Genomic DNA, 24,845 nt, shown 5'->3' with positions numbered 1-24,845 from the left:
AAAAGATCAGCACCATCTAGAGGTCAAAATCAGATATTGTCCTCGGCTCACTGACACGTTAAAGCTCTTATTTGTCTCCCTTCTTTGGGAAAGCATTGAGAAATGTTTCACAATGTGTTACACACCAAATGATTGTTTCTGTAAAGCCATTTATTTAGAAAAGGGGCATTTGAGGCCACACGTGTGCAGCCCATGGATTATGAGTAGGGCTTAACATTTGTCCAACAACCACACCACTTTTTTAGAGGAAGGAATGCATTCAGTATAGGTGGAAAAAAGAGCTGGATAAGAAAAAAGGGGGTGTTTTAAACAAATTTCAGCAGCAGAAAGGCGGATAGTTAGCAGTGCTGATGATGTGAGTGACAGATATTTAGCATGGCTTGATCCAGCACTCCCTCTCCTGACCTCTAAATCAGAACCAGGTGATGACGGAAATAGGAAATAGAATATATCCACTTGGGAGAGATCAAAGACTGTGTGTGTGTGTGTGTGTGTGTGTGTGTGTGTGTATGTGTGAGACAGGAAGGGTGGGAGGGGGGTGTACATGTAAATCTGCACCTTGTCGACAGGGAGGTCTGACAAGTGGGATTATTGATGAGAGGCAGAACCCTGTTAGACTCTGAGCAGAGCATAGACCTCTGGGATTTGGAGTCCTCGCAGTGTTTACATGTCCGGTAGTCTCGCAGGCTGCTGACTCTCATCAGATGCAGGCCCAGTTGGAATTCAACCAGCAACTTTGCTCAGCCTTCAAATTTCACTCAGACTTCAGTTTCGGTGCAGACTTGGTGAAGTTGCCTTTATTCGTCAGACCAGGTTCTCTCAGTGCTCTTTCCTGTGGCAGTTTTTCAGGCTTCCCGCAGCTGCTTGTATTTATGTTATCATAGATTACAGCTGCATTGTTTGAAGTTGACGGACAGCCAGTGATATTTATGCTTATGCGCGAGTGTGTATTTGGGTTCCTTTGTTTTTGACGAGGCCCACACACACACACACACAACAAGATGCACCGGTGTAATCATGCTGCACACATACCCAGCTGTGCAGACACATACACACACTCAGACACACGCTGCTTGACATTCTGTCGATATCATTGTGTCCAAAAGCTCAGTTTGTTTGATGCGGCTCTGGACTGACGCTGGCCGACGCTCTTTGACGCACACACAGACACTTTGTTCTAAGACCTATGCAACCATCTCTCTCTCTCTCTCTCTCTCTCTCTGTTTCTTTCCCACTTGCTCGTCGTCCTCTTTCAGACTTCATTGCTGTCCCTCTGCGATAACAGGCAGCCCAGCCACATGGACAGATCGGTTTCATACTCAGCCAGAGAAGGATGTCAACAAGGCACTGTCAGGCTGAAACGCAAGCATGTTACTTTATATGAAAGTCTGGGGGTGGTCATAAACTTATTACACTATATTTGATGCAAAAAATATATATGCTTTTGAATATACAGAATTGTCAGTGCTCCCTGGAGGATACATTTAGAAATGGTGGCGCTGTTTCTAAATGATCTCAAACACATCTGGCTTTTATGTAGTGCAATTTCTTGCTGCTTGTCAGTGGACATACGCTATTTGTCTCAATGCATGTCTCATTTGTTTGAACACAGACGTGTGCAGATGGATGGATTTCTTCATCCGTCTTTGGTCAGGCAGGACCAGCCTCCCCCCTCAATCCCCCCCCATTGAATGAACACAGGCATTTTATAGATATAGGCACGGATGCTGCGATATTGTTTTTGACTCTCTGTTATGTATTGATCTCCGGCTCGCCTGTTTATCTGCACAGTGTGGACATTTATAGATGAATACATGCACACACACACACACACACACACACATGAACACAGAGGCACATACGCTGATGGCCTTTCATTTGGACAAGAGATCTTTGTTACTGCCACACTGCAGTGAAAGAGGAGGTGTGTGTGTGTGTGTGTGCGGGACATTCAAACATTGATGTCTGACTACTGATTCCTTGTCATCTTATTATTACTCCTCCATTCTACATGGAGGCACCACGTTGTTGTTGCATGTTTTTGTGCATAGTTGAACTACTCAGGCAACGACTCCATCGCTAATTATAGCTTTCCACTTGAGCAGCGACACAGAGACACGGGCCCTTGTGTTAACTTCTCTGCAACTCAACAGTGTTGTGGCTTTCAGATATATGCATTACTGCATTGTGTTCAACCATGTAATTTTAGTGTTTCGCTTACTTGGAACTGTAGTTTGTATGGTCCTTTTTTATGTGTCATGCAAGTGCTCGGCTGTGAGAGACCCTGTGGGGAGGGAGTTGCTTCATTGCCACAGGAACTTTATATTGAGCTTTGCAACTTTTAGATTTTATTTATATTGTGCTAATTCATAACACAAGTAATCTCAAGGTACTTTTCAGATAGTGGAGAGAGAGTAGGCCTAGAATGTAAGTGTAAATGGACTGTACTTAAATAGCTCCTTTCTAGTCTTCCAAGCACTTAACTTGTTTGTGTGACAGCTGTGACCACAGAAGCTTGTGATGTTGGTTAAGTAGTGATTTTGTCACTCTTTTCATGCACAATAAAAGTGATTTTTTTTCCCAGGTAGATTACCAGTGGCACTCAAATGCTATAAAATGCAGAATGAAAATGCTCTAAATCCTCAATTTTCATTTCATATGACTTATTTTAGGTGCAGGGGATTTTAGCATTGATATTTTCCGATATAAGTGTTGTAAATATTTCAATAAAAGTACAAGGAGTAGTAAGAATATTGGAAATTAGTTAAGTAATTAAGTACAGAGGTACTTTTACTTTACTTACTTTCCATTTCCTGCTACTTTATACTCAATTAATACTCTTAATTTTATATGCAAAACTTATGATCACTCTCTATTTGTTGCAGATAACATTATGTATGGCACCTTTGCACTGGAGTAAAACTATTTACTGTATATACTGATGCCTACATGCTAAAGTTCTAAAAGTGATCTGAAAAGTAACTAGTAATTATAACTTTCATAAATGGAGTAGAGTAAAAAGTACAAAATCCCATCTTAAATGTATTGTAAGTATAAAGTGGGCTAAAATGGAAATACTGTATTCAAGTACAACACAAGTTTCTCCAAAGTGGACTTAAGTAAATGTCTCAACCACTGTGCTTTTACCCTGTTGCTTCCTGACACAATTAGGATACTTCCTCTCCTCCTCCATCCTTTGTCTAATTTTTATACATTTGATTTCTTGCTCTTGCACTGCCTTCCCGAAGCTTGACCTCAGTTTGAACTGGAAGAACAGTCCTTTAAAAGCTATTTTGTGTTGTAAAGAAATCTCTTTTTTTTGCCATAAAGTCAATCTGGCACACAATGTAAACCAGAAGACTGACCATCATTTTGGTTGGTTGTTTGTGGTAATTACACTAATGTCTACAAATCAAGGTGTAAATGGTTTATTGATGTTACAATGATACTTGTTGTACATTTACCAATCAGAGGTTTGCTGTAGTTATTACAGTTCGATAAAGAACCACCACCCTAACCAAATAACTTTGAAGATCCCTCTTTTTTCTGGGTGTAACAGTGGCTGAATGCATGGTTAAGTCCGAGCACCGATTGAGTCCTGGCTCGGTTGTCCGCTCTGTCCAGAAGGCAACGCCACAGGACGTTAGCCTGCTCAGCATTCTGGGATAGCTGCCCAGGGGTCCCGAATGACCTCAAGAGTTAAAAGCAAACAGCGGGAGAGATAGACGAAGGCATGGAGGAAGCATGGAAACTGACAGAGAGACAGAGAAAGAAGGGATGGAGGTATGTGGATGACGGCAGGGAGGGGGAAGGAGATGGTAGAGAGAGGGAGGGGGCAGAGAGAGAGGGAGAGAAACTGGAGAGAGGGAGGAAAAGACACATTGAAGACAGAAGGATGATAAAATGATCAAAATATGTACACTGAGCTGGCATACAGGAGGAAATGAAAACATTTACAGAGACATACAGACAAAGGGAGAGGAAAAAGTGAATGGGAAGGTGGGCTACATCGCCAAAAGTATGTGGACACTCCTGGCAGTCTTCTGTGGGTCTTGCCCCACAGTTTGAAAGAAGGGACTTCATCTTAATGCTACAGCACACAATTATCTATTGGGCTTCCAACATGTGGCAACAGTTTGTTGCACAAAATGAGGGGAGTAAAGAAACAGTATTACAAGTTTAGTGAAGAGGAACTGCAGAGAGCTCTGACATGAAGCCCATCCAACTAGATGATGTCTGACCACGTCAGAAGGCAAGTTTTTATAATTGTTCTTCCACAGTCAAAGGAGGAGTGAAAGGACTACCACGTGAATAAGAGCATCACTCCTGCAAGGCATTTGTAGTGTTGCACTTCCACACCTTCACACCTGGCGAGATGCTCAACAATAACATATGAGTGTAATGTTTGTGCGTTCACGTACTTTTGCACACTGTAGAAACAAAACTAATCTTTTGTCTCTTTTAGGGCAAACTCAAAAATATTAAAATGCAAAACCCCCAGAAAGAACGAGATGGAAGAAGTAATGCAAGATGAACAAGTGTGTGCGTGCGTGCGTGCGTGCGTGCGTGCGTGCGTGCGTGCGTGCGTGCGTGCGTGAGAGAGACAAATTGAGAATGTCATCCCTCACATGGACCCGGTGAGCGACATGTCAGATCTGTCGTTTCACTCATTGGCTGCCCCACCCGTTTTCCCACAGTCATCTTCCCCTTGGCCTGATAATGACGCTTAAGAAGGTAATGGTGCAAATGAAAGCTGCCCCCCCCACCCCCCCCCACCCCCTTTCTATCTGCATGTCTCTCTACCCCTCTCTCTCTCTGGGGAACAAAGAGGACTTATTATACCTCCCTGTCAGCGTCGCTCTGTGTCTCACCACTGTACAATCACTGTTTTCAGCAGCACTATCAGCATGGGGTAAATGGAGAGAGAGACTGAGAGAGTGGGCGAGACAGGTAGAGAGAGAATGGGAATGTCTCTCTCCAGTGGAAGTATTCAACACTAGTTATCTAGAAGTGCTTTTTTAGTTTGAAGCGCACTGCTCGTTTGTTGAAAATGTCTTTGTTGGAGCTTTTTTTTCCTGAAAGCTTGAACAGGCAGTGTAATTTATTTGAGGCGTGAGTTCACATGACACACACAGGAACACATACGCTCCTTAAGTCGAGAGATATCTTCTTATTGGGGAATCTTTCAATAAATCAATGTGACTTTAAACACATTTCCCAGGCGACACGGCTGACCTGATAAGAAGTGAACTAATCTCTTTTGAGGCTGCCGGGAGAGCTTTGAACCAAATCTACTGTGCATCTATCACCAAGGTTATTTGTCAATGGCTGCTAATCCCAGGTAAATTTCCCTGGTTTTATATCAGGGGTTCTCATGTCTGAAGTTTCTCGGCCTTGGGAAAATAAGAGAGCAGGCTTACAGAAAGTAGGGGAACAAAAGAAATGTTATGGATTTCAGCTGCAAAACAATGGTTCAGGGAGGGAAACGGAGCAGAGAGGCACAGAGAGAGAATGTTTATTAATTATTCTTTACACATCAAAATCTGAAGTGGATCTTTATAAAATAGCTTGTTATTGTAATGCTCATACAGGATCAAATGTAATATTGCTTATTTTAAGCATGCTTGATTATTTCACTCTTTCTTTGTTAACCCTAAAATGTCAGATTCCCGAAAAAAAATACTGTTTTTCCCACATTTCTTTGTTCCTCTGGGCAACAACAACAACAAAATCAATTATTTTTCAACTGACCACAGCATTTTTTTTAATTGTTAGCCTCTGTCAAAATAGCTGAGACGAAAATTACACTTTTACAATTGGCAGATTTTTTTGTCCATTAAAGTGAAATCAAATATATTTTTTGCTACAAGAACAACATGTAAAACTCGAGAATAAGACATTTTACACATCAACATGACATGTAAATAAAAGAAACAAAAGACCTAGTGTTGATATAAAACAACAAATAGCCACACACTGTGCAGTGTTGTCTTTGTAGAACTAAATCAATTATCAATATATTATCATATTTGGAATTATCAAACAACAACTTATAATCAGAAAACTGTGATTTCTATGGCAGTATTCAGTTTTGTTAAAAACAACTTATACCAGCACTACCTTTACTGCAAAAGTAAAGTCAGAAGTTTTGCATGGTATTTATTTACATCATTCTATTGAGTAAGCTCTTAAAAACTAAACAAAAGACGACCAAAAATAGGATTTAGGATCTTAAATAATTTTCCTGCCGCCAACATGAACATGAAAAAGTCTTGGGGGAATTCTTCAGGGGCCATCATACTTCAGTCAGCGCTGGAGATGCCTTAATCGGGTTAAGTTAAGTACACCATATTTTTCAACAAGATGTCACAAATCAAATTGTTAGAGGAGACCATTAAGGGGTTAAATCCATGTCTATACTATATACTTTCAAAGTTTTAATGTCATCTCTCATGTCTGCACCCACTCAAGCTCAGGGCAGAGATGCAGGAAGCCAGGCTTTGGTTACGTCTGTGTAATTTATGATCACCCAATTAGCAAAGAACACAAACTAATGATTGTGACCAACGTCTGGTCCACAATGTGAAAGATAATGTTCCGCCTTCACCTATTACACGCAGCATCGTCTCCCACACACACTGCAATAAATAATTGATTGGACGCATTATTGAAAGTCATTTCTTGTGCTGCACTACCTCATGTGGGGGAAAAAAAAACTTTATTTGATTTTTCTTTTCTTTTTTTCCCATATTCATCCTGTAGTCCCCCCTTTTTTTCTCTCCGTCCCTTGAAGTCTCCCCCATGTGTGCAGAAGTTCATGGAAAATCTCTTGCCATATCTGTCATCTGTCACACTCTCTGATGAACAGTTTTGATCTCTCGCTCGTCTGTTTATGGCCGTTGTCAAGCGAAAAGAGTCGTAGCCGTAAGTGCTTACACCAGCTCGTAAATAGTTTGACGTGTGGCTCTGTAACAAAGTTGTAGGAGTAAATAAGGAACCAAACAACCACGCAGAATTGCAATTAAGTTGTACATCTGCATTATGAAATGTTTGGAGCAGGGTGATTTCTGCTCGCTCTTTTACATTTCCGAGTCTTTATATCGAAAATGTGTTTCTTTGTTCCTTGGCTGTGAGAGATCAAAGAGTAAGCACAGTGTATTATGGATACACACACACACACACACACACACACACACACACACACACATGCAGACACACCACACAGTGGGATAGCAGAGGAATATGTGGAATATAATGTTATTGCTGCTCAATTCTTCCGTCGTGAGGTCATGGTGTGAAGGTCCAAGTGAGATGGTTTACTAAAAAAGAAGACTTTCACAGCTGAATGGAACAGACTTGAAACACTAACATTAAAAGACACACTCAATCAAAACAACAAAACATGTCATTTAAAACAATCCAGGCCACCCCTTTTATTTACCCGTTTACCCCCCCTTGAGCGGCAATGGTAGTACTTCTTTAATATGTATTCTTCAATTGAAATATTTTAGTTGCCTGGTGCATAATTGTATACACATTTCCTTAAATTCAGCCTGACATTTTTGGCATCTTTTGACACTTTCAGATCTCCACCAGGATTTTACATTAACTTCTGTGGGTTTGAACAACGTTAGGCTGTACGACACAAGTTTGTAATGACCCTATGACCGATCTGTAAACGGCTGCTTACACTTTCATATGCAATGCAATATACCCTGGGAAATACTTTGCATATTGCATAGTTCCTGGTAAAATAGAATCATTAGAAAGTCTAGTCAATAAGCATATGACATGACTTTTAATTAGATTTGTTGTTTTGCTTATATAAAAAGTTAAACCACCATTTTCATAAATCATCCACTTAAAAGGCACCATGACAATTAACTTCCCTGCACATGTTCATTGTAAATTAGGCTTTCAACTTGCCATTGCACAAATGAAGTGAGATACTACTTTTAGATTTGTTGAGCCAAACAGGATTTCATTTTTTTTTTTAGTTTCAAATCAATTTGATTGACTTCAGATGGAGTAAATGCTCTTTCAGAAACACAATGGCAAGAAATTAATTTTTCTGGAAATTGTTGAAATGATAACATTTTAAACAAGGTTATTAAATGTTCAGTATCAAAAGCTTTAAACCAAAAATAGTGGCGTCAATATTGGCCTTCAAAAACCCATATTAGTTTGATTTAAGTTCATGTTTCACGGGCAGTTCTGCTGTCCAGGACAGACAGAAGGCAGAGGGAAAGCCTGAGAGGAGATGACAGAGAGCGAGAGACACAAAAAGAGCCAGTTGAGTAGAAAGCAAAGACAAGGAGTGTCTCTAATTCATTTTCTCTTCTTTCTGTGATCTAATGTACATACATCCTCCATACTGTGTCATCGCACTCCTTTTGCCTGTCCTCCTCTCCTTGTTTTGCAGTCAAATCGATGGGTTTGGGGGACACATTTCAATGGCCGGTCAACAGACTCCTTCTTCCTTCCCATCTCCCATCTGGCTTCATGCCACACCAAATTAGGAACCAGATATGTCACCACCACCGTGCTAGTGTGGATAGCACCGTACGTTCAGAACCCCATATCTGTTCATGGCTATTTTGGCAGCGCAGAGACAAATCAGTGTTACTGTCCAGGACAGACAGAAGGCAGAGGAAAGGCCTGAGAGGAAATGACAGAGTGAAAGACACAGAAAAAGAGAAATGGAGAGAGAGGGAGCGTTTCGAGGAGAAGGAGGGAGGGGTATGGGGTTGGAGGGGGGTGATCTTGGAAAGGTTTAGTATATCATAATTATCCCGTTAAGTAACGGCGGAGCAGCCTCCTCGGGGGAATTCGTCTTAAATGGAAGATTTGCAAGGAGAACGGGTCAGAGAGAAAAACGGCTTCCAGTCGGCAGGAAATCCTGTTTACATTTACATAATCATATCAACACTCACTCCTTCTTCTTCTTTGTCTCTTTCTTTTGGGTGCCTTTTCAAAAAAAAAAAAAAAAACGGGAAAGAGACAAATGAGGGAGGGCTTTAGTTTGTTGTTGTTGCTTCTTCTTTTTTTTTGCTTGCTCATATTTTCTTAAAAGTGCTGCCAGTGTTGGCAAGAATTCCTCTTTTTTGAAATCTCTTGCCAGCACCTCCAACCCCTTCTCAACATCTGTCTTTCCTGTCTCTCCTCCTCGTAATGTCCTCTTTGAGTGGGGTTTGTCAGACCTTTTGGCCTCTTTCTCTTGTTTGTTTTTTGTTGAAAAAAAGAGAAGAAAAAAATAAGTTTAAGCATAAATAAGGTATGGCGTGCCCGGCTGTGTGAGTCTTAATTGAGATCTGCTAAGAGCAAGCAGCAGATGTTTGTAGCAGCAACTGTTGAATCATCAGAGACCACTGAAAGCCTGTGAAACTGTGTTAAAAAGAAGCCAGGTGCTCCACATTTTTTATTTCTCTCTTTACATCATGGAAAAACTGAAGTAGTGGTGTGAAAGCGGGCGAATGGGGATTTGGTAGGAGGAAAAAAAGAGAAATGCGAAACACAAATATATGGGTTATTAGCAATGCTAAACTATTGTAAAGTGTCTGCATATTCATGTATCTGCCAAAAAGAAAAAAAGGAATGAGAAAAGACAAACCTGAGTTGAAGCTCAACTAAAACATGCAGTAAAGACAAAATGACAAGATATTATAATGTGATGAATAAACAGCCACATAATAATAATTAATAATAATAATTATAGGTCATCAAACTGTTTGGAACATTTCACTCAAATTACCTGTTGATTTATATTAAATGTACTTTATATTAAATAACTACTTTTTATGTATGTTTATTTAAATGTAATCCATTCAACTCTTATATTTTAACACATGGCTCTACTACATACAGGTTACAGATTAGGTAACTATGCAGAATCTGCTCACCTGATATTGTACGTTAAGGGTGCAAAGTCCTTAACAAATTTGAAATTGATCAAATTATGTACAACCAGCTCACATGAAGTGAACTTGACTTATGGGGTAGTTGCCTGCTTTACCCGATTAGTAATCCAGCCTAGGTAACAACTATTCATTCATTCATTTATTCATTCCCTCGCAGTGTGCCATCCTAGCCCCTAGTGGCTGTAAGGAGGCGTGCCAGTGTCCACACACACTGAACTGGGATCGGTATCCACCTCTGAACTTAAAGGAGATGTCATGCCTACATTGCAACACTGTGTGTTCTCATTTAGATATAGCCTTTGAATACATTTCATATTATTTATTTTATATTCCTTTAAATGATAAAATACAATGGAAATGAATGATTGAAGTACAAGTGCAACAGCGGAGGGTAAAGAGGTAATCGAGAACTATTTTAGCTTCCATAAATGTTGCACAGTCTTGCTTGATATGCTAAATTTAAATTTTAAAAAACTGCTGTCATGTATTTATCTTGAACATTTGGAAGCTTGGGAGAACCCCCCTCCGATACCAAGGGGAATACTGGGAAGCGACAGGTTCTCTGTGATAATAACTACGATAGGTTGGGTTGCTATTACTCTCCTGCCTGTCTTGTTCATCTCCCTAGAGACCTGACTTCTTTTCATCTCCCTATCTGCGTCTTTTATCTCTCTGTGATTTTGTCCTGGTCTGTGTGTGATACCTTTGTACTGAAGCCACTGATTGTTGAGGTTTAAGGAAGAGCCGTCTGGGATGGAAGACACTGACTCACCAGTATCAATATTTAATGAAAGGCCTGATATTTTGGCATCATTATTTGAGATTTTCTCTTTTTCCCCTGTCTGTGTGTGTCTTTATGAGTGAGTATTATAGACCTTAGCAGAGCAACACACTTACTGTTGCCCTATATATGCATTTTGCCCTATATAATATTGCCCTATTTGGTGCTGGGTACCTTGTTCTTTTTCTTGTCCTTCTGTGATCTACTGTACATTCATCCTCCACACTGTGCCATCTCCTTTTGGGGACACATTTCATTGGTCAATCAACCGACTCCTTCCTCCTTCCCATCTCCCATCTGGCTTCAAGCCACACCGAATTAGTAACCAGATATGTCACCACCACCATGCTGGTGTGGTTAACACTGAACACTTCTGGGAGGGCCGTGGTTTGCAGATTAACGCCTACAATTAATACAATTGACTTGCAGGAAGGCCGTCCGCTCTCTTGTGTTTGGTAGTTGCATTGCTGCTGCCCTTCAAAACCAAGCTACGGCCGAGAAGTTTGCAAGGCCCAATTTAGGAAACAGTCTGTGTGTGTGTGTGTGTGTGTGTGTGTGTGTGTGTGTGTGTTCAGATAGCCAAGGACCTCATGAAGGAAAATGAATTTCAACTCTGAAGGTCATGACAGGAAACCACATACACCACATTAGATACTACACAGCATATCATTTTGCTTTTATACATATTGATTGTTAGGTAAATTGTCTATTTATTTGTCTCTACAATATCACATCATTTCACCAACTTGGGAAAAGGGGTTTATTTTATTGTTTATTTTAATTATAGTTAACTTCACCATTACATGAAATAAATAAGCACATTCTTCTTCTTTTTCATCTTCATCATCACCACCACCATTATCATATTATTGATATCATTGTAATTTTTATTATTATTTGTAGTAACAATAATAGAAGTAATTGAACAATAACAATGGATTCTTGTAGTTTTTAAAACACGGCTATTAAGAAAGGAAGTAGACATTATTCAAATAAACACTAACCACAGCAAAAAAAAACACAAAAAACAGAAGTACTCTACAGTTGAAACACATTTAATAACAGATTATCGTATTAAAGAAACTCTGTAAAGTGAGATTTAAAAGGTAGCTGTAACCATATATGATGCTCTGGTAGGTTTTTTTCAAAGCCTGCAAGCCCTTACAGAAAAGACAAACCCAATTTGTCACAGAACACTTTTACATTGCAGTACAGTGCTTTGCAGCAGACAGACTCAGACTATACAGCTGAGGGCGCTAATGCAAATATCCACTGGCTTGGCCTTTAGCCTACTTCCTTATCTCAGAGAATGAGGGAAGGATGTTAGTTCATGTAAGTACTTTCCAAAAAAGAAATGAAAGACAAGAAAAAAGCGAATAGTGGCTGCAATCTGTGGAGATGGGATGACCTCACCTATTCCTGCCCTGTGAACAAAGCTTCCTTTTCAGAAAAGGATGGGAAGTAGTGATGGTTAGGAAACTCAAGAGCTCAAATTCTTGATTTTTTTGCAACGTGGAGTTATAGAATGAAAGACACACACAAAGTTGTGAATACATACTCAGAAAACACAAAAAATGAAAGAAAGAAAATAAGTTCTCCAAAGTAACAGCCTTTATTTGAGTGTAATAGAACCAGGGCACATGGGTAATCTGGCAGTTCAATGATTTCTTTCTCTCTTTTTTTGCTCTTCCCTTCTCTCTCTCTTTTACATTAGACTACAGGCTTTTTCAAAGCACAGTGTGTCACAAGCATTTAAGATGTGGCCTTTTTTCCCCTGCACATTCCAACGCCATTATGTTACATTGTTGCTGAATAAAAGGCTGTATTATGTTCCAGCCCCCCCAGTAAAAGGGCAGAAGTGGACCCAGTTTTTATCTGCTGAACGAATCAATCAGGATTATGTCAGCTGAAAAGAATCACAGACAGCAGTCGCCAGGCACTGCATCGCTGTGTGTCTGAGTGTGTGTTAGTGTGTATATCCCCTTCTCTGTGTGTAAAGGATGGGAAATTTGCAATGGAGGAAAGCACTTGTTGGTTATGAACATGGTGACGAAGATGTCATTTGGGGTCTAAAAAGCAAGAGGATTTTTTTCTATTTATGTATTTACCCAATCCCCTCTCACCCACCCCTTTCTCCTCCTCTGTGGGAGGATTGGAAGGGCACTAATTATCATTTCTGCAGAAATGATTAGGAGATCAAACAGGGATCGAATGCCATTTCCTTCCATTAATGCAGGGGGTTTAGAGTGCCTGTCATGGCTTGGCTTGTCCTTGGGCCTGTGGAGAGAGAAAAATAACTGGGGGGAAGAGAAAGGAGGCAATAATGGAGGCTTAAGAAGAAGGGAGCGAGGGAGGGACAGGACGGGACAGGGGTTTGGCAACAGAAAGAGAGAAGAGCTATTCAGTTAAAAGGCCAATGGATTTTGTGAGTGTAAGTTGGAGAAATCGTTTGAATAGGGAACGATAATTAGAACAGCTGTTTTTCTTGTGTGATTTGTGAAAACCTGTACAGAAACTGAATTCAGAAGAAGTCATGGTTTGACACTGCCAGCTATTTTTAAAATTCAAACTGCAGCCTGGCCTTTTAAGTGTTACTACAGAAGGTTGGCCTGGTTTATGGAGGCTCATATGTGGCATCCTCCACAACAGACAAGACCACATGAACAAGACAGAAAAGACGGAGGGGATACAATCTAATGACCAAGAATTAGATTTGAGCGTATATTTTAAGTTTGGAAAGCTACTCCAGCAATTTAGTATTGCACTTCCTAAGTAACATTGCGAACCTCTCAAGTGAAAAATTGGAAAAAGATTGGTCAAAATCGATGCAGCAGAGGCCAAAATGCCCTCACTTTTACTCAGTAGTATGGGTTAGGCTCCTCCTGGATCCTACACGTCCCATGATGCAGCTTGATAATATGGTTTGACAGTGCCACGTCATGGCAGACTGTGATATTTCCTTGATAACAGCCTCCTATTAAGATTCAACTTTGAAAGTTTTAGACTAAAGACAAAACCAGAACATAAACAAGTGGCGATGAGTTGGCATCTAACAAAGTTCGAGGTTTCCATTAAAAGATCAAAGAGACTCGAGGTGGATATCTGGAAGATTACCGAGAAACAGCGAAGCAAAGGGGAAGAATGGGGAATGCGGATGAGGTTGTGATTGTTTCAGCACGTCAGATGAGTGAAATGTCAAAGAGAATGTGAGAGATGACCTCTGTGTTCATCGCCCATTAATGACCCTGCAGCTCCCAGCTTCATTTTCCCTCTCATCAAAAACATTAAAAAAAAACATTTCCTCCTGTCTCCAATAGTCATTTCCCCCCACATTGTATTTATGTATTGAAAAAAAAGGTAATAGATCAAGCACATTCCATTATTCTCTTATAAGATCATTAGCAAATATAATTAGATATGAAAGAAAGTAATTTGGAGAGGAGAGGGGAGAAAAGCGCTATCAGGCAGAGAAGACAGATTGTAGCATCAGAGTGTTTGGGCTTAAATTGCTCAGCGGAGGTATTATCAAGCCGGCAATCTTTTAGCCTCAGAAATAGTTTTGGAGTCAGAGAGCGAAAGATAGAAAGAGGCCACTAACACTCACTTGAATATGTTTCCCCAACTGCAATCATTCTTTTCTACGTCGTACTTGTTTTCGTTTTTCTTCTGAATCTCTCTGAATCTTTCCTCTGAATCTTTCCACCCTGTCGTTGGCGTCACCTCATACTCGACCTGCGAGTTTGCAGCAAAACAAAACTGAGTTTATAAAAAGAAAAATAAGCTGACATGGAGTCATCACACACAAAACACACATTGCCACAGACAACACAAAACAGGTACGTTTTTTTACTCACTTCTCGCACACACTGATTCGGCTTTTGTATTATTTTTGCAACTTTAAAAACCAGAAATAACACACAAATTGCGTTCCACCTTCAAGTCGCTTCGTGAGGAACCTTTCGCTACACATCTTGTCTCTTCTCTCGCGCGCCCCTCCGCCCACTCTCCACCACCACCTGCACAGGAGTTTTCCACACTCTTTGTTGCACCTTAACACCATACTATGTTTGTCTAATAGGGATCTGAGTCGAAAGCAGACTGAGAGCACAACAATCCCGCTGCGTTTCACCACAAATTTGCTTTTTTTCCCCCTTCTTCTTCTTTAGTAGTGCTTTGAGGGATTGAGGGGGGGTTGCGGAGGGGGGTGCAGAGGAGGGGTGGCAGGGTGGATGTGGATTTTTCTAGTCTTTTGTGCGAATCACAGGGAATGGTGACTATAAACATCCTGTATTCATTAAAACCATCTAAAAATACAATTTTGGAGGGGGGGAGCAGGGGATGCGCTCACTTCCTTGCCGCTCCTCCTTGGTGTATACAAGCGGGCCGTGTTATGCCTGGTGCCGCTCATATTTACATATTTATAAATACTGGGCTGTACAATGAGATGGGGATGTGCCAAGAACAACACTCTCTGCTAGTGTAGGGCCCGGATGCCTGGGGGAGGGAACAAAGGAGCCACAGCCATCTTCAGTGGCACAGAGAGGGTTCACAGAGCTCGACTTTACGCCCTGTTAAAGTCCATATGGATAGAGATGATGACAGAGGGTGCATTGGAACCAAGGCTACTTTTGATCCCTGTTTGTTTTTTGTTTTTTTTAATGAGTGATACACTGCAATGTAACATAACTTTGAATAGTTTTAGGTTTCCTCAGCAGATTCTGGACAGTGCAACCTGCCTCACCTCACTGTCTTAAGAAGCAGTTATTTTCTTATTTAACTCTAGTGGGAGGAGTCTAGTGGGAGAAACAAAGCAATACCTACTCATGACAAGTTTGCAACCAGTTGCATATGCATACTGGTTGTGACCGGTGCAACAAAAGAATAAAGCCTTTGTTTCATTTTAAAAGTCCGAAGAGGTAAAATATCCAGACAGACAGGAAAAAGCAAAGATCAGATCTGTAAAAAAAAAAAAAAAAAAATACAAAAAATGCTTTTTCCAGAAACAATGTTCTGATTACTTCTGAAAATCCACATAACTCTCTTGGGAGAGTTTCAGAGTTACTTTTTGGAACTACTCTCTACTAAAGATATCCCTATCAACCGTTGACCGTGTGTTCTGTAGATTATCCAGAGTTACAGGAACACCGTTTTAATAATAATAATGCTGTGAGCACCATAAACAAGCATCTATTCACTCCTTTGTATCAGAGTAGAGGCAGACATCTCAGACTCAAAAGTTGAACACAATATGTCACCTGAGGTCTGTGTTAGCGAAACCCTAATGGTTATCAAAAATAGAAAGAATAAAGTGTGAAGCTGCTGAAACAGAGGCACCGGTGTTTCTTTCTCATTTGAGTTGGCTTTAATATCAAGGAATGTGCCACACTACCATTCTCAAGAATCATACGGTGCTGCACTGCAAAATGCCAGCTTCTACTTGGTGAATGCCTGTTGTGTGATGTTTTCACAGACTGCTATTAATGTGAGGTGATGCCTCTGAGACCACACACTCACACGTATTCACACACACACACACACACACACACAGTCCACTGTATCCCAAGGCGGTCTCCGACACATGCTTAGAGTGCAGTGTTATGCCATTGTTCTTCCTCCTTCCCATTTATCCATTCTGTTAAGCATGACACATGTATTAACAGTGGATGGATCCTGGAGCTGTGTGTCCTCACACCATATGTTTTCCTTTCCCAGGTCCTCTCCTCTCCAATAACCACCCGTGTCTCCATCCTGCTATCTCAAAACACACCACAAGAGGGCGTACTTACACTTTCACGTTGTGATTTAAGAGTGTCATGGCAATAATGGCTTGTACTGTAGATTGGTGCCTTACTGCTGTTCTTTGGCTTAAACACGAGGCTATAATTGTTAGATCATTTTTATTGAGATATATTTTGATCAATATCATTCCGCCATCACGTATGCATACTTCATCAATCCCTAAAAAGAGCAGAATCTTTGAAGGAAACAAATAGATCGGGCTTACATTCATGTGTGCCAGGCAGGTTTTCGGTGTCTGTGAGGTGCATCTGCTGCCTGCCCGAATGGGAAATTAAAACTGTGAGGGGAAGTTATGCTAAATCTATAAAGTTGGCCAGGCAATCTCTCCCCCTTCGCAGCGGCAGTTGTTTGGGGAGAAGGAGCACCGTGCTTAAATAATAACATTCCAGGTGGCTTAGTTAATGAACAGTGAAAATCAAATATGGAGCTTAATCTGCAGCTCGTTACAGGAAGTTTCTTTACAGGGAAGTCAAAGGCAGAAAGTGCCCTTGGGGAGAGACTAGACACTTTTCAATCCACTGAAGCTCTTAAAACAAGGAAACTTTATTTTAAAAAAATGCAAATGTTGTCATAGTAAATCTTAGGTTTAATTTAATGGTGGCTTCTTTCACTTTTTTGTTTAGGCAAATTAGCCTCTCATTTAGACTTTTAATACAGAAATGTTGAAAGTGATTTTCCATCAGTAGAGAAATGACTGAAATGTACATAGAAGTATGCTCAACTATCCATAGATAGGTTTAATGTCTTACTTACTGTCTTAGCTTGCCATCTTGTGGTGAAAGTTGGTTATGAAATCATATCCTTCACTAGTAAGGAATCATACTCTGAGATGTACAGCAAATACGATGAGAAAATACCAGTTAGTTTATTAAAAAAGAGAAACAGGCTTCAATGGACATAGTTGCATACATTCACAGCTAGTTATGTCAGCGGTGCTTTGTATGATCTAGGATACTATAAGTGTGCTTTAGGATTCACATTGGATCTTATATGTTTCTGTTTTCCAATCAGCGCTTCAACCAGTATCATTAGAATTTTACAATAGGTTATTTGTAATTATCCTTTAGTATCACTGGTATCATCTACAGCGGGTAACACAGAGCACTAAAAGCAGAAGCCCACGTGAGACATACAGTAAACTAAATGTTGGGTGCAGTGATGTTGAGGCTGTTCACTCCATGCGCAGACAGCTAGAGAGTTATTACTCAGCGTTTAATCTAAGGGATGTTTTATCATGTTATTAGCTCTTTATTTTCCCTCTGTTACGGCAGCACTTCCTTTCATTTTGATATCCATTTCCGTCCTTGCAAAAGCACAGCTCAAATAAACTCGTGTTTTAATTTGGTTTTGTCAGATTCATAACGCCACTTTAAAAGAACATGACATGCAAATGTGTTCAGCGGTGTTTTATTGCAAAATAATTTTCTAAGAAGTTGCTGAGGGAATGAAAGTGTAGAAAAAAAGGGGGGGGGGGGGGGCTGGGGACAAGTTGTATTATTTAGTAGCCGCTGCTGTGGGACCAAATTACGGTTATGCATTTCTTACTGTCTCACCGAGTCTTAAAACTTTTTTATTAGAATTACTCAATTTACTTCTCACCCACTGTCACACTTCCTGTCACACTTATTGAGTCAACCAACTTGCTTGTAACAAGTATGAAAGTACTCCAGTTGTCATAACCGTAATGTGTTAGCGTCATTTTAGAAATGATTTGACCGAGCACCCTATCACAATCTCACAGTGTAAGCTCTTGTGTACAGAATTAGGAAGAAATAAGTGGTAGATTTGTACAGAAGAGGATACATTGTTGTTACTTACAGTGACTAAACTAGGCAAGAGGGTGGACAGAATAATAAGAAAACCCTAGAATGCTATTCAAACCTAAACAATAGACACCTTTAAAATGTGTATATGGACATGGAGTGATCTGTAGAATTATTGTAATTGAATGTATTTCATTTTAAGGTGTTCCTGTGATTTTGTTCACCCTGTATTATTAGATACTAACCGCATATCATCTGTATACTCGAATCTGCGACACAACAGGGAAATTCTTTAAAATAAAAAAGGTCAAATTTGGAACTGTGAGCTGAAGGTTTGTGTGTTGCTGGTCCTAGTTGTTTGTGTTGGGTTTTTTTTAGAATGAGTATAGCTCATATAATATATTGAATCTGAATCCAGGGAAGACATTTTAAAGGGTCAGCTCACTAAAATTACCAATTTCTCGCCTGTCTTTAGCAGTGCCTAGCCATGCTGATACTTTTGGTTGCATTTGTCCAAGTTTGGAGATATCCTCCTCTGATATTTCAGCCACCACACCCAAATAGAATGAAAGGTTGTTTGTGGAAAAATTTGATTTGAAAACTTTAACAGTAAAATGTTTTTCCAAATACAGTGCCCCTGTAATTTGGGGAAATCTTGTCTCTGGATAGTTTTCACCTTGACTAATTTATACCAAAGGAATAGTCACAACGAACGAAAACTATTAACGGCGTGTTCTATGGATATCTATCATAACAGAGACATTGGAAAGAGATGCAGCTGTTGAATTTTTGAATGCATTTTCACCTCCATTACTGTTACATAGGGGTGGAGACCCAGACTCACAACATGGACAAATTAAACCAAAACTATGTATAACTGCAGGTAAGTGAGACATTTTCTTTCTGTAATTTAGGTGAAATGACCCTTTAAAGTATTTTTTGAGACAGTGGCCATGGCCCATTGCATGAGACGTTGTGTGTCTCAAATATCTCATCCATGAATTTGGCCCCACTAACCATATGATGCAATGCTGAGGCTGTGTGTGTGTGTGTGTGTGTGTGTGTGTGTGTGTGTGTGTGTGTACTGCAGGGTCTGTGTGTTGGGTCCATGGTGCTAATCTGCCTCTTGTTCTCTCATTGGCCGTAGTGCATCTCTGGGTAGGAGAGGAGGACCAGCCCATGACCCATGACCCCGCGCTGACCCACGACCCCAACCATCTTAACAACGACCTTAACCACCCTAACAACCATAACCTAGGTGACCCCGAGGGGCTGGACGCCCATGCTGTAAACAAAGACTAACGGCCCCCACCGGAACAAGGCAGGATGATGATGATGATGATGATGATGAAGGCAATGAGGAGGAGGAGGATGAAGGATAAATGAAGGAATACACTATGACAAAGACTTTATTTAAGATGAAAAAAAAACACATACTACCGTCAGAGTCAAGAGAAGGCGAGAACTATATGAAGGAAATTTTGGGACAGTTTCCTTTGGGGATGGACCTAATGACTTTTGCAAGCGTCCTTGGACACTAAACAAAGTGATGGCGACTTTCCTGTTTTGTCTCCTGTGGTCTGAATGCCCCTTGTCTTCGTTGTCTTCTCTTATACAATGTTTTGTTTTATTCTTTTTTTCTTTTGATGAAGCTACCTGTCTGATTAGCACTTCCTGGCACCGCAATCTCTGATACATTCCTTGAGTTAGAAAGTTGTGTCTTTTTTTTAATTAGGACTGAAGTGTAGTGCTTAATCAAATGCTTTCAAAGACTTTTCTCTCCTGTTAAATAAAAAAAAAAGACAGTTATTTCATATTCAAGTCCATGGACCACCATTATATTGTACCTGGAATGTATTCTACTGTAGAATAGAAACTCAACTTTACCGGACTGTTGACAGAGACCAAGCACATTTTATGTCAGACCAGCCACTTCTGGCTGTCCTATCAGCTGTTACAGAGTCACTATTTATGTCCCGTGACCATGCATTACACTGATTATGGTTAACACAGGACAGGGCACCATATGACAATCTACAACCTAAGTTGTTTTCAAGAAATAATATGGTATTGCTGGTAGAAAAATATACCCATGGTTTGATGATGATGGTGCTAATGATGATTGTGAAGAAGACTGAATATTCAAACTGCCCTAAATGTATTTACAATACTATATCCCCACTCCATAACCAGGCCATTACAGGCCTTCACCTTGCTATATGACTCCCTTTGTCTTTTTTCTTTTTCTTGTTCTGTATCATTCAACACAGCGCCCATAGACGCTTAATGTACATAGAGAGATATACGGTAGTTAAAAAAAAAGTGAAAACTAAAGTTTAAAGCATTTGTGACGAGGAAAAGCAAATAAGTGACAGTAGTTTACACAACCACGTTCTCAAAAGGTAGCCATTCTTCTAGAGTTTGACAGAGAAGAATTAAAAAAAAAGAGATCTCAAACCAGAAAAAAAGGTGGAACAGTTTCTTTATCGCCCTCCACCCCTTTCGCTTCATCTCTCATGTCAACCTCAAGGACTCTAGTGTTGCAGATGTTTCTAAAATACTGCCACGATCATTGTTGCACAGTGTTACTGACTACTGAAAATGGCTTGATGTATTTACTTTAAGATGAGAAAAAAAGAACAAAAAACTGGAAAAAAGACATATTGTGTATAGCCTTAGATACAAGTCATCTGTTATTGCTTCTACAAAGCTATGTAGCTGTGCTAGACTGTAGGACGTAGGGTTGATTTTATTTTTAATTTTTATATGTACTGTACATTAATGCCTTCTCCATTTACTGATCAAAAAAAGAGGAAAAAGATGACAATCGTCTCCTGTGCTGCAAACATATTTGCCCCTATATATACAGAATCCATTATGCATAGAGGGACTTTATCCTTTCTTATTTCTTTCATTTGTTTTGGTTCTCAGAAGTATTTTGCACTGTGATAGTATTATAAATCCAACCTATACAGTACAAAACTAGCTAACTAACTAAACTGAAGGTGTGTGTTTGTGTGTCCCTTGGCATTGTGAAATGTTTCTACGTCATTTTTTGTGAACCCAGAGGAAAAATCTAATGCGGTATGTAGAGTTCAAATAGAATACTTCTTTATTTTAGTCTGATCAACCTCTATACTGTATGTGGCTTTGACAAACTGTTACCCAGATTTCGTTTGTATGCACATCCCCTTTTGACCTGCAGCGTAGGCCGTCACTGCTTTAGCCTGGGTGATTTTTTCAGTGCTGAAATTCCAACTTGAGAAGATTTTGCTGCAGTACAGCCTCAGATTTTTTGTCCCGTTTTAATTTGATTTATGTAGATTGCAATTAACCATTCTTTCAATTTGAAAATGCCAGGAAAAGGGGGATTAAAACTAAAATAACAAGAGTGAGACATATGGAAAGTGAGAAGTAATGGTTGTAGGGAAATATAACAGGGTGTTTGAAGGGAGGAATTCTGGAAATGGGTTCTGAGTAAACCAATCAGACGTATCCTGCTGGAGGCACTGACAATGGCTTTGACCTCTGACCCTATCTCTGTTTTCCAGGGGTGTAAAGAGGAGAGATTAATGGCGAGAGTCTCGCTTGGGCTCTCTCATTCTCTTAACCAGCTGTAATGAGCATTCCACTCCACATAATATGTACAAAACCTGTCTTGTGAGCTGAACACTCTTTATGTTTTGCTGTACCCTCATGGCAGATGCTTCGTTTTGTAACTACTGAACTGTACTTATAGTAAAAATAAAATGTATTCAAACTAAAAAAATGGATTGTCACAGAGCAACAGCCTGTTTCATGTTTTTAATTCCTTTATTTCTGAAAGAGCGAGAATCAGGAAGGCACGCCGCCATGACGGTGTGCCACTGTGTGATCAGAAGTGGGAAAACTGTTTGGAGAGTAGTCCATCACTTCCAACACAAGTTATTATCTCTCAGTCAATTTGATGGCAAAGCTTCACGGACTGTGATCATGACGTTGAATACACACAACTAAATTACTCTCTGCACCACTTTGTCTCCTAAAGGTTCACATAAAGTAGCTGTGGTGAGAGAGTATAGGGATGATAGGAAACACATGAGCACACTCAGAGCGTCCCACGTGACTAAATGTAAAGCAAAGACATTTAAATTAGTGCAAGTCACTTCTAGATTAGAGACATGCAGTGCGTATTATACATCTTTGTTTTTGACTCATCACTGTCTCTATTCCGCATCCAGCTTCTTTGTTTTTTTTGTCTCTTCTGGTCCATCATCCCACTTCCATTTAGACCCCGTTATATGCAAATATAGAGACATCAAGGGAATATTTACTGGTGGAAGAAGTACTCAGTAAACGTATGGCTATAGCATCAAAAAAAGTTCCTATAAGTATCAGAAGTAAACATACTATGCAGAAAAATAGTGAATATTACTTGGGACTTATCATAGTCAGCTGTTGGCTGGGCTCACTTGAAATGTCGTTCTCTCACAAAACTGGTGAAGGTGCTGAACTGAGAAAAGTACCCCGCCTGTAAAATGTTAATAAACAATGGGAGAGAGAGGGAGGGGGACAAAGATGGAGCGGCCCTTAGATGGTGTGTTTTTACTTAACAGCTCTGAACTCTGGCCATCACGTGTTCTGTAGCCTGAAATTAAACTGAATTTAAATGAATTATTAAAGTATAATTAAATAAACCTGAAAAGATTGGGACTACCCATCCTATCCCATTGGTTATCAATTCAATACTCTGTTATTACTAAAAACAGTACCCTTTTATTTGGTTAGTATTTTTGCCCTGCATGTATCCACTGCATTCTTTTAACAAATCCTTTTGACCTGAAGATGAAGTTTGAATGGGTTTATCAAGAGTAAAAAGAAAGCACAGACAGCATTTGAGGTCAGGCAGAAGTAATCATTATCAAAACTACAGTAATACAAATGTTGTTGTGTGTATCGGGGGGTGTGTAGGCCTACATCTGTGAAGCAAGTATAAATACATTTTACAGTTCCCCTGTAAAACAGTAAAAGTAGCAGCAAGCCTCCAACACAGCAAACGTTAACTCCAACACAAAGTTTCCTCCCCACAGCCCCGCCGGTTCAGCTGACTCTGTTTTTTCAAAGGAAGAAATATTTTATGTTTCATTGCCCCCCTCTGTTGTCTGAAACCTGATCCGCACCGCACTGATGGAATCCGTATTTGTGTTAACCTATTGTCAGGACCCCAAAGCCTGCTGAGCTGCTGCCCAGGTCAATGCCTGACTAATTTTTAAACGGATCAGCTGCACCGCACCAGATGTGTGCGGCCTCCTGCCACGAATCTTCCAAGTCTGTTCCCAATAAAACTCACATCCGGAGAAAGTAACTGTTCGACTGGTTTACATCTACACACTCTCACACGCACACGTAGACACATACCTCACACATGTACTGTAGATGTTCAGTACATGTGCGCCTGTATGTACCAGTGTGGGCATGCATAAATGTGTGTGTGTGTGTGTCATCCCTATTTTTGAGTAGGTGTGTGTCTCCATGTAACAATGCACGTGTGTCTGATTAAAGAGCACATTAGGTCATCTTCCATTCCATCTGGCCTGTCATGTGTATGCATGTGTGTTTGCGTGTGTTGCTATTTGTTGTTCAGCCGAGCAATTTCAACATTGGAAGCGACCTCTTTCACAGCGTGATGAACACCGCTCTTTGCCCTTCATTTAACTTCCTCTCTCGTCATTTTCTGTCTCTCCCTGTCTTTCATCTCTCTCTCTTTCTCTCTCTTCAGTATCCATTTCCTCTCATTTTCCTCCATGGCATGTTGTGCAGCCTTGTGTGTAAGCACATGTTTGTACATGCAAGCTGGCGTGTTGTATAATTGTCTGCGTGCTCGCGCCTCTACGTGTGGATTGATGTGTTTAAGATGACGCGCTGCAGCGGTTGCAGTTGTCCCAGCATTTGGTTGGTCGCCGGGCAGATGGTGACCTGCAGATGAACCCGTCTTTCTGCTCATTTGTTCAGCTGCCTCTAATTTCCCCTCCTCCTGTACATTAGAACGGCTGTGGTCTTGCACTGCAGCTCTCTAGTTGGACCACCAGAGGGCACAGCAGACCAGGTTTTGGTGCAGAGCTGGTGGCGGGGGTATGGTCCTCCTCTGAGGAAGTTGCATGTTGCATTGCAGGGGGAAGAATGTCACTGAATGTGTTCTGGGAATTTGGGGGGGGGGCTTTAGCAACATTGTAGAATTGAACTGCTCTTAAGGCAACACAATATCAATAAACAAATAATGTATTATTTCCCTATCAGAACTGTATTTGTGTCTATATACAGAAGGCCTTGAAGCAGCCTTTAAACCTTCATTTACAGACAAAATAACTGATCAGTTAACTAAACAGACAAAATAAAACAAATTTGAGACGCTATCGTTGGTGGCTGGTCAAAACTTGTTGGGCTACAGCTCCGTCTTCCTCCTCTTCAAAAGGAGGGTCAGAGAAGGACCTCAGTGAATTTCAGAAGAAATTCAGTGTCTTGCTCAAAGGCACTTTGCATGCTTTTGTGCTTGTGATTGTTTGTTTTCTCCTCACTTGTACAAATATGCTCTCTCCATTTTCACCT

The 24,845-nt window shown here is 40.4% G+C and overlaps 1 protein-coding gene across 6 annotated transcripts in view; it reads left to right on the top strand.

The window, feature by feature from the left end:
• The window catches only part of znf536 (zinc finger protein 536), a 219,086-nt gene that overhangs the window by 178,826 nt on the left and 15,415 nt on the right, over window positions 1–24,845 (top strand). The window contains exon 7 of one of the 6 annotated variants that reach the window (XM_038701232.1): window positions 19,408–22,041. The exons of the other annotated variants lie outside the window; for them this stretch is intronic. Coding sequence (XP_038557160.1) covers window positions 19,408–19,562 — 155 coding nt within the window. The 3' untranslated portion in view covers window positions 19,563–22,041. Of the gene's footprint in view, window positions 1–19,407; window positions 22,042–24,845 lie in introns of those variants that run through there. 6 annotated transcript variants of the gene reach the window in all.

Source organism: Micropterus salmoides, unplaced genomic scaffold, assembly GCF_014851395.1.
Source record: "Micropterus salmoides isolate LMB-PRFRI ecotype aquatic unplaced genomic scaffold, ASM1485139v1 Ms_hic_scaffold_6, whole genome shotgun sequence".
Classification (NCBI taxonomy): domain Eukaryota; kingdom Metazoa; phylum Chordata; class Actinopteri; order Centrarchiformes; family Centrarchidae; genus Micropterus; species Micropterus salmoides.
The sequence above is the reverse complement of the archived record's forward strand: the minus strand, read 5'-3'. Positions and strand labels throughout refer to the sequence as shown.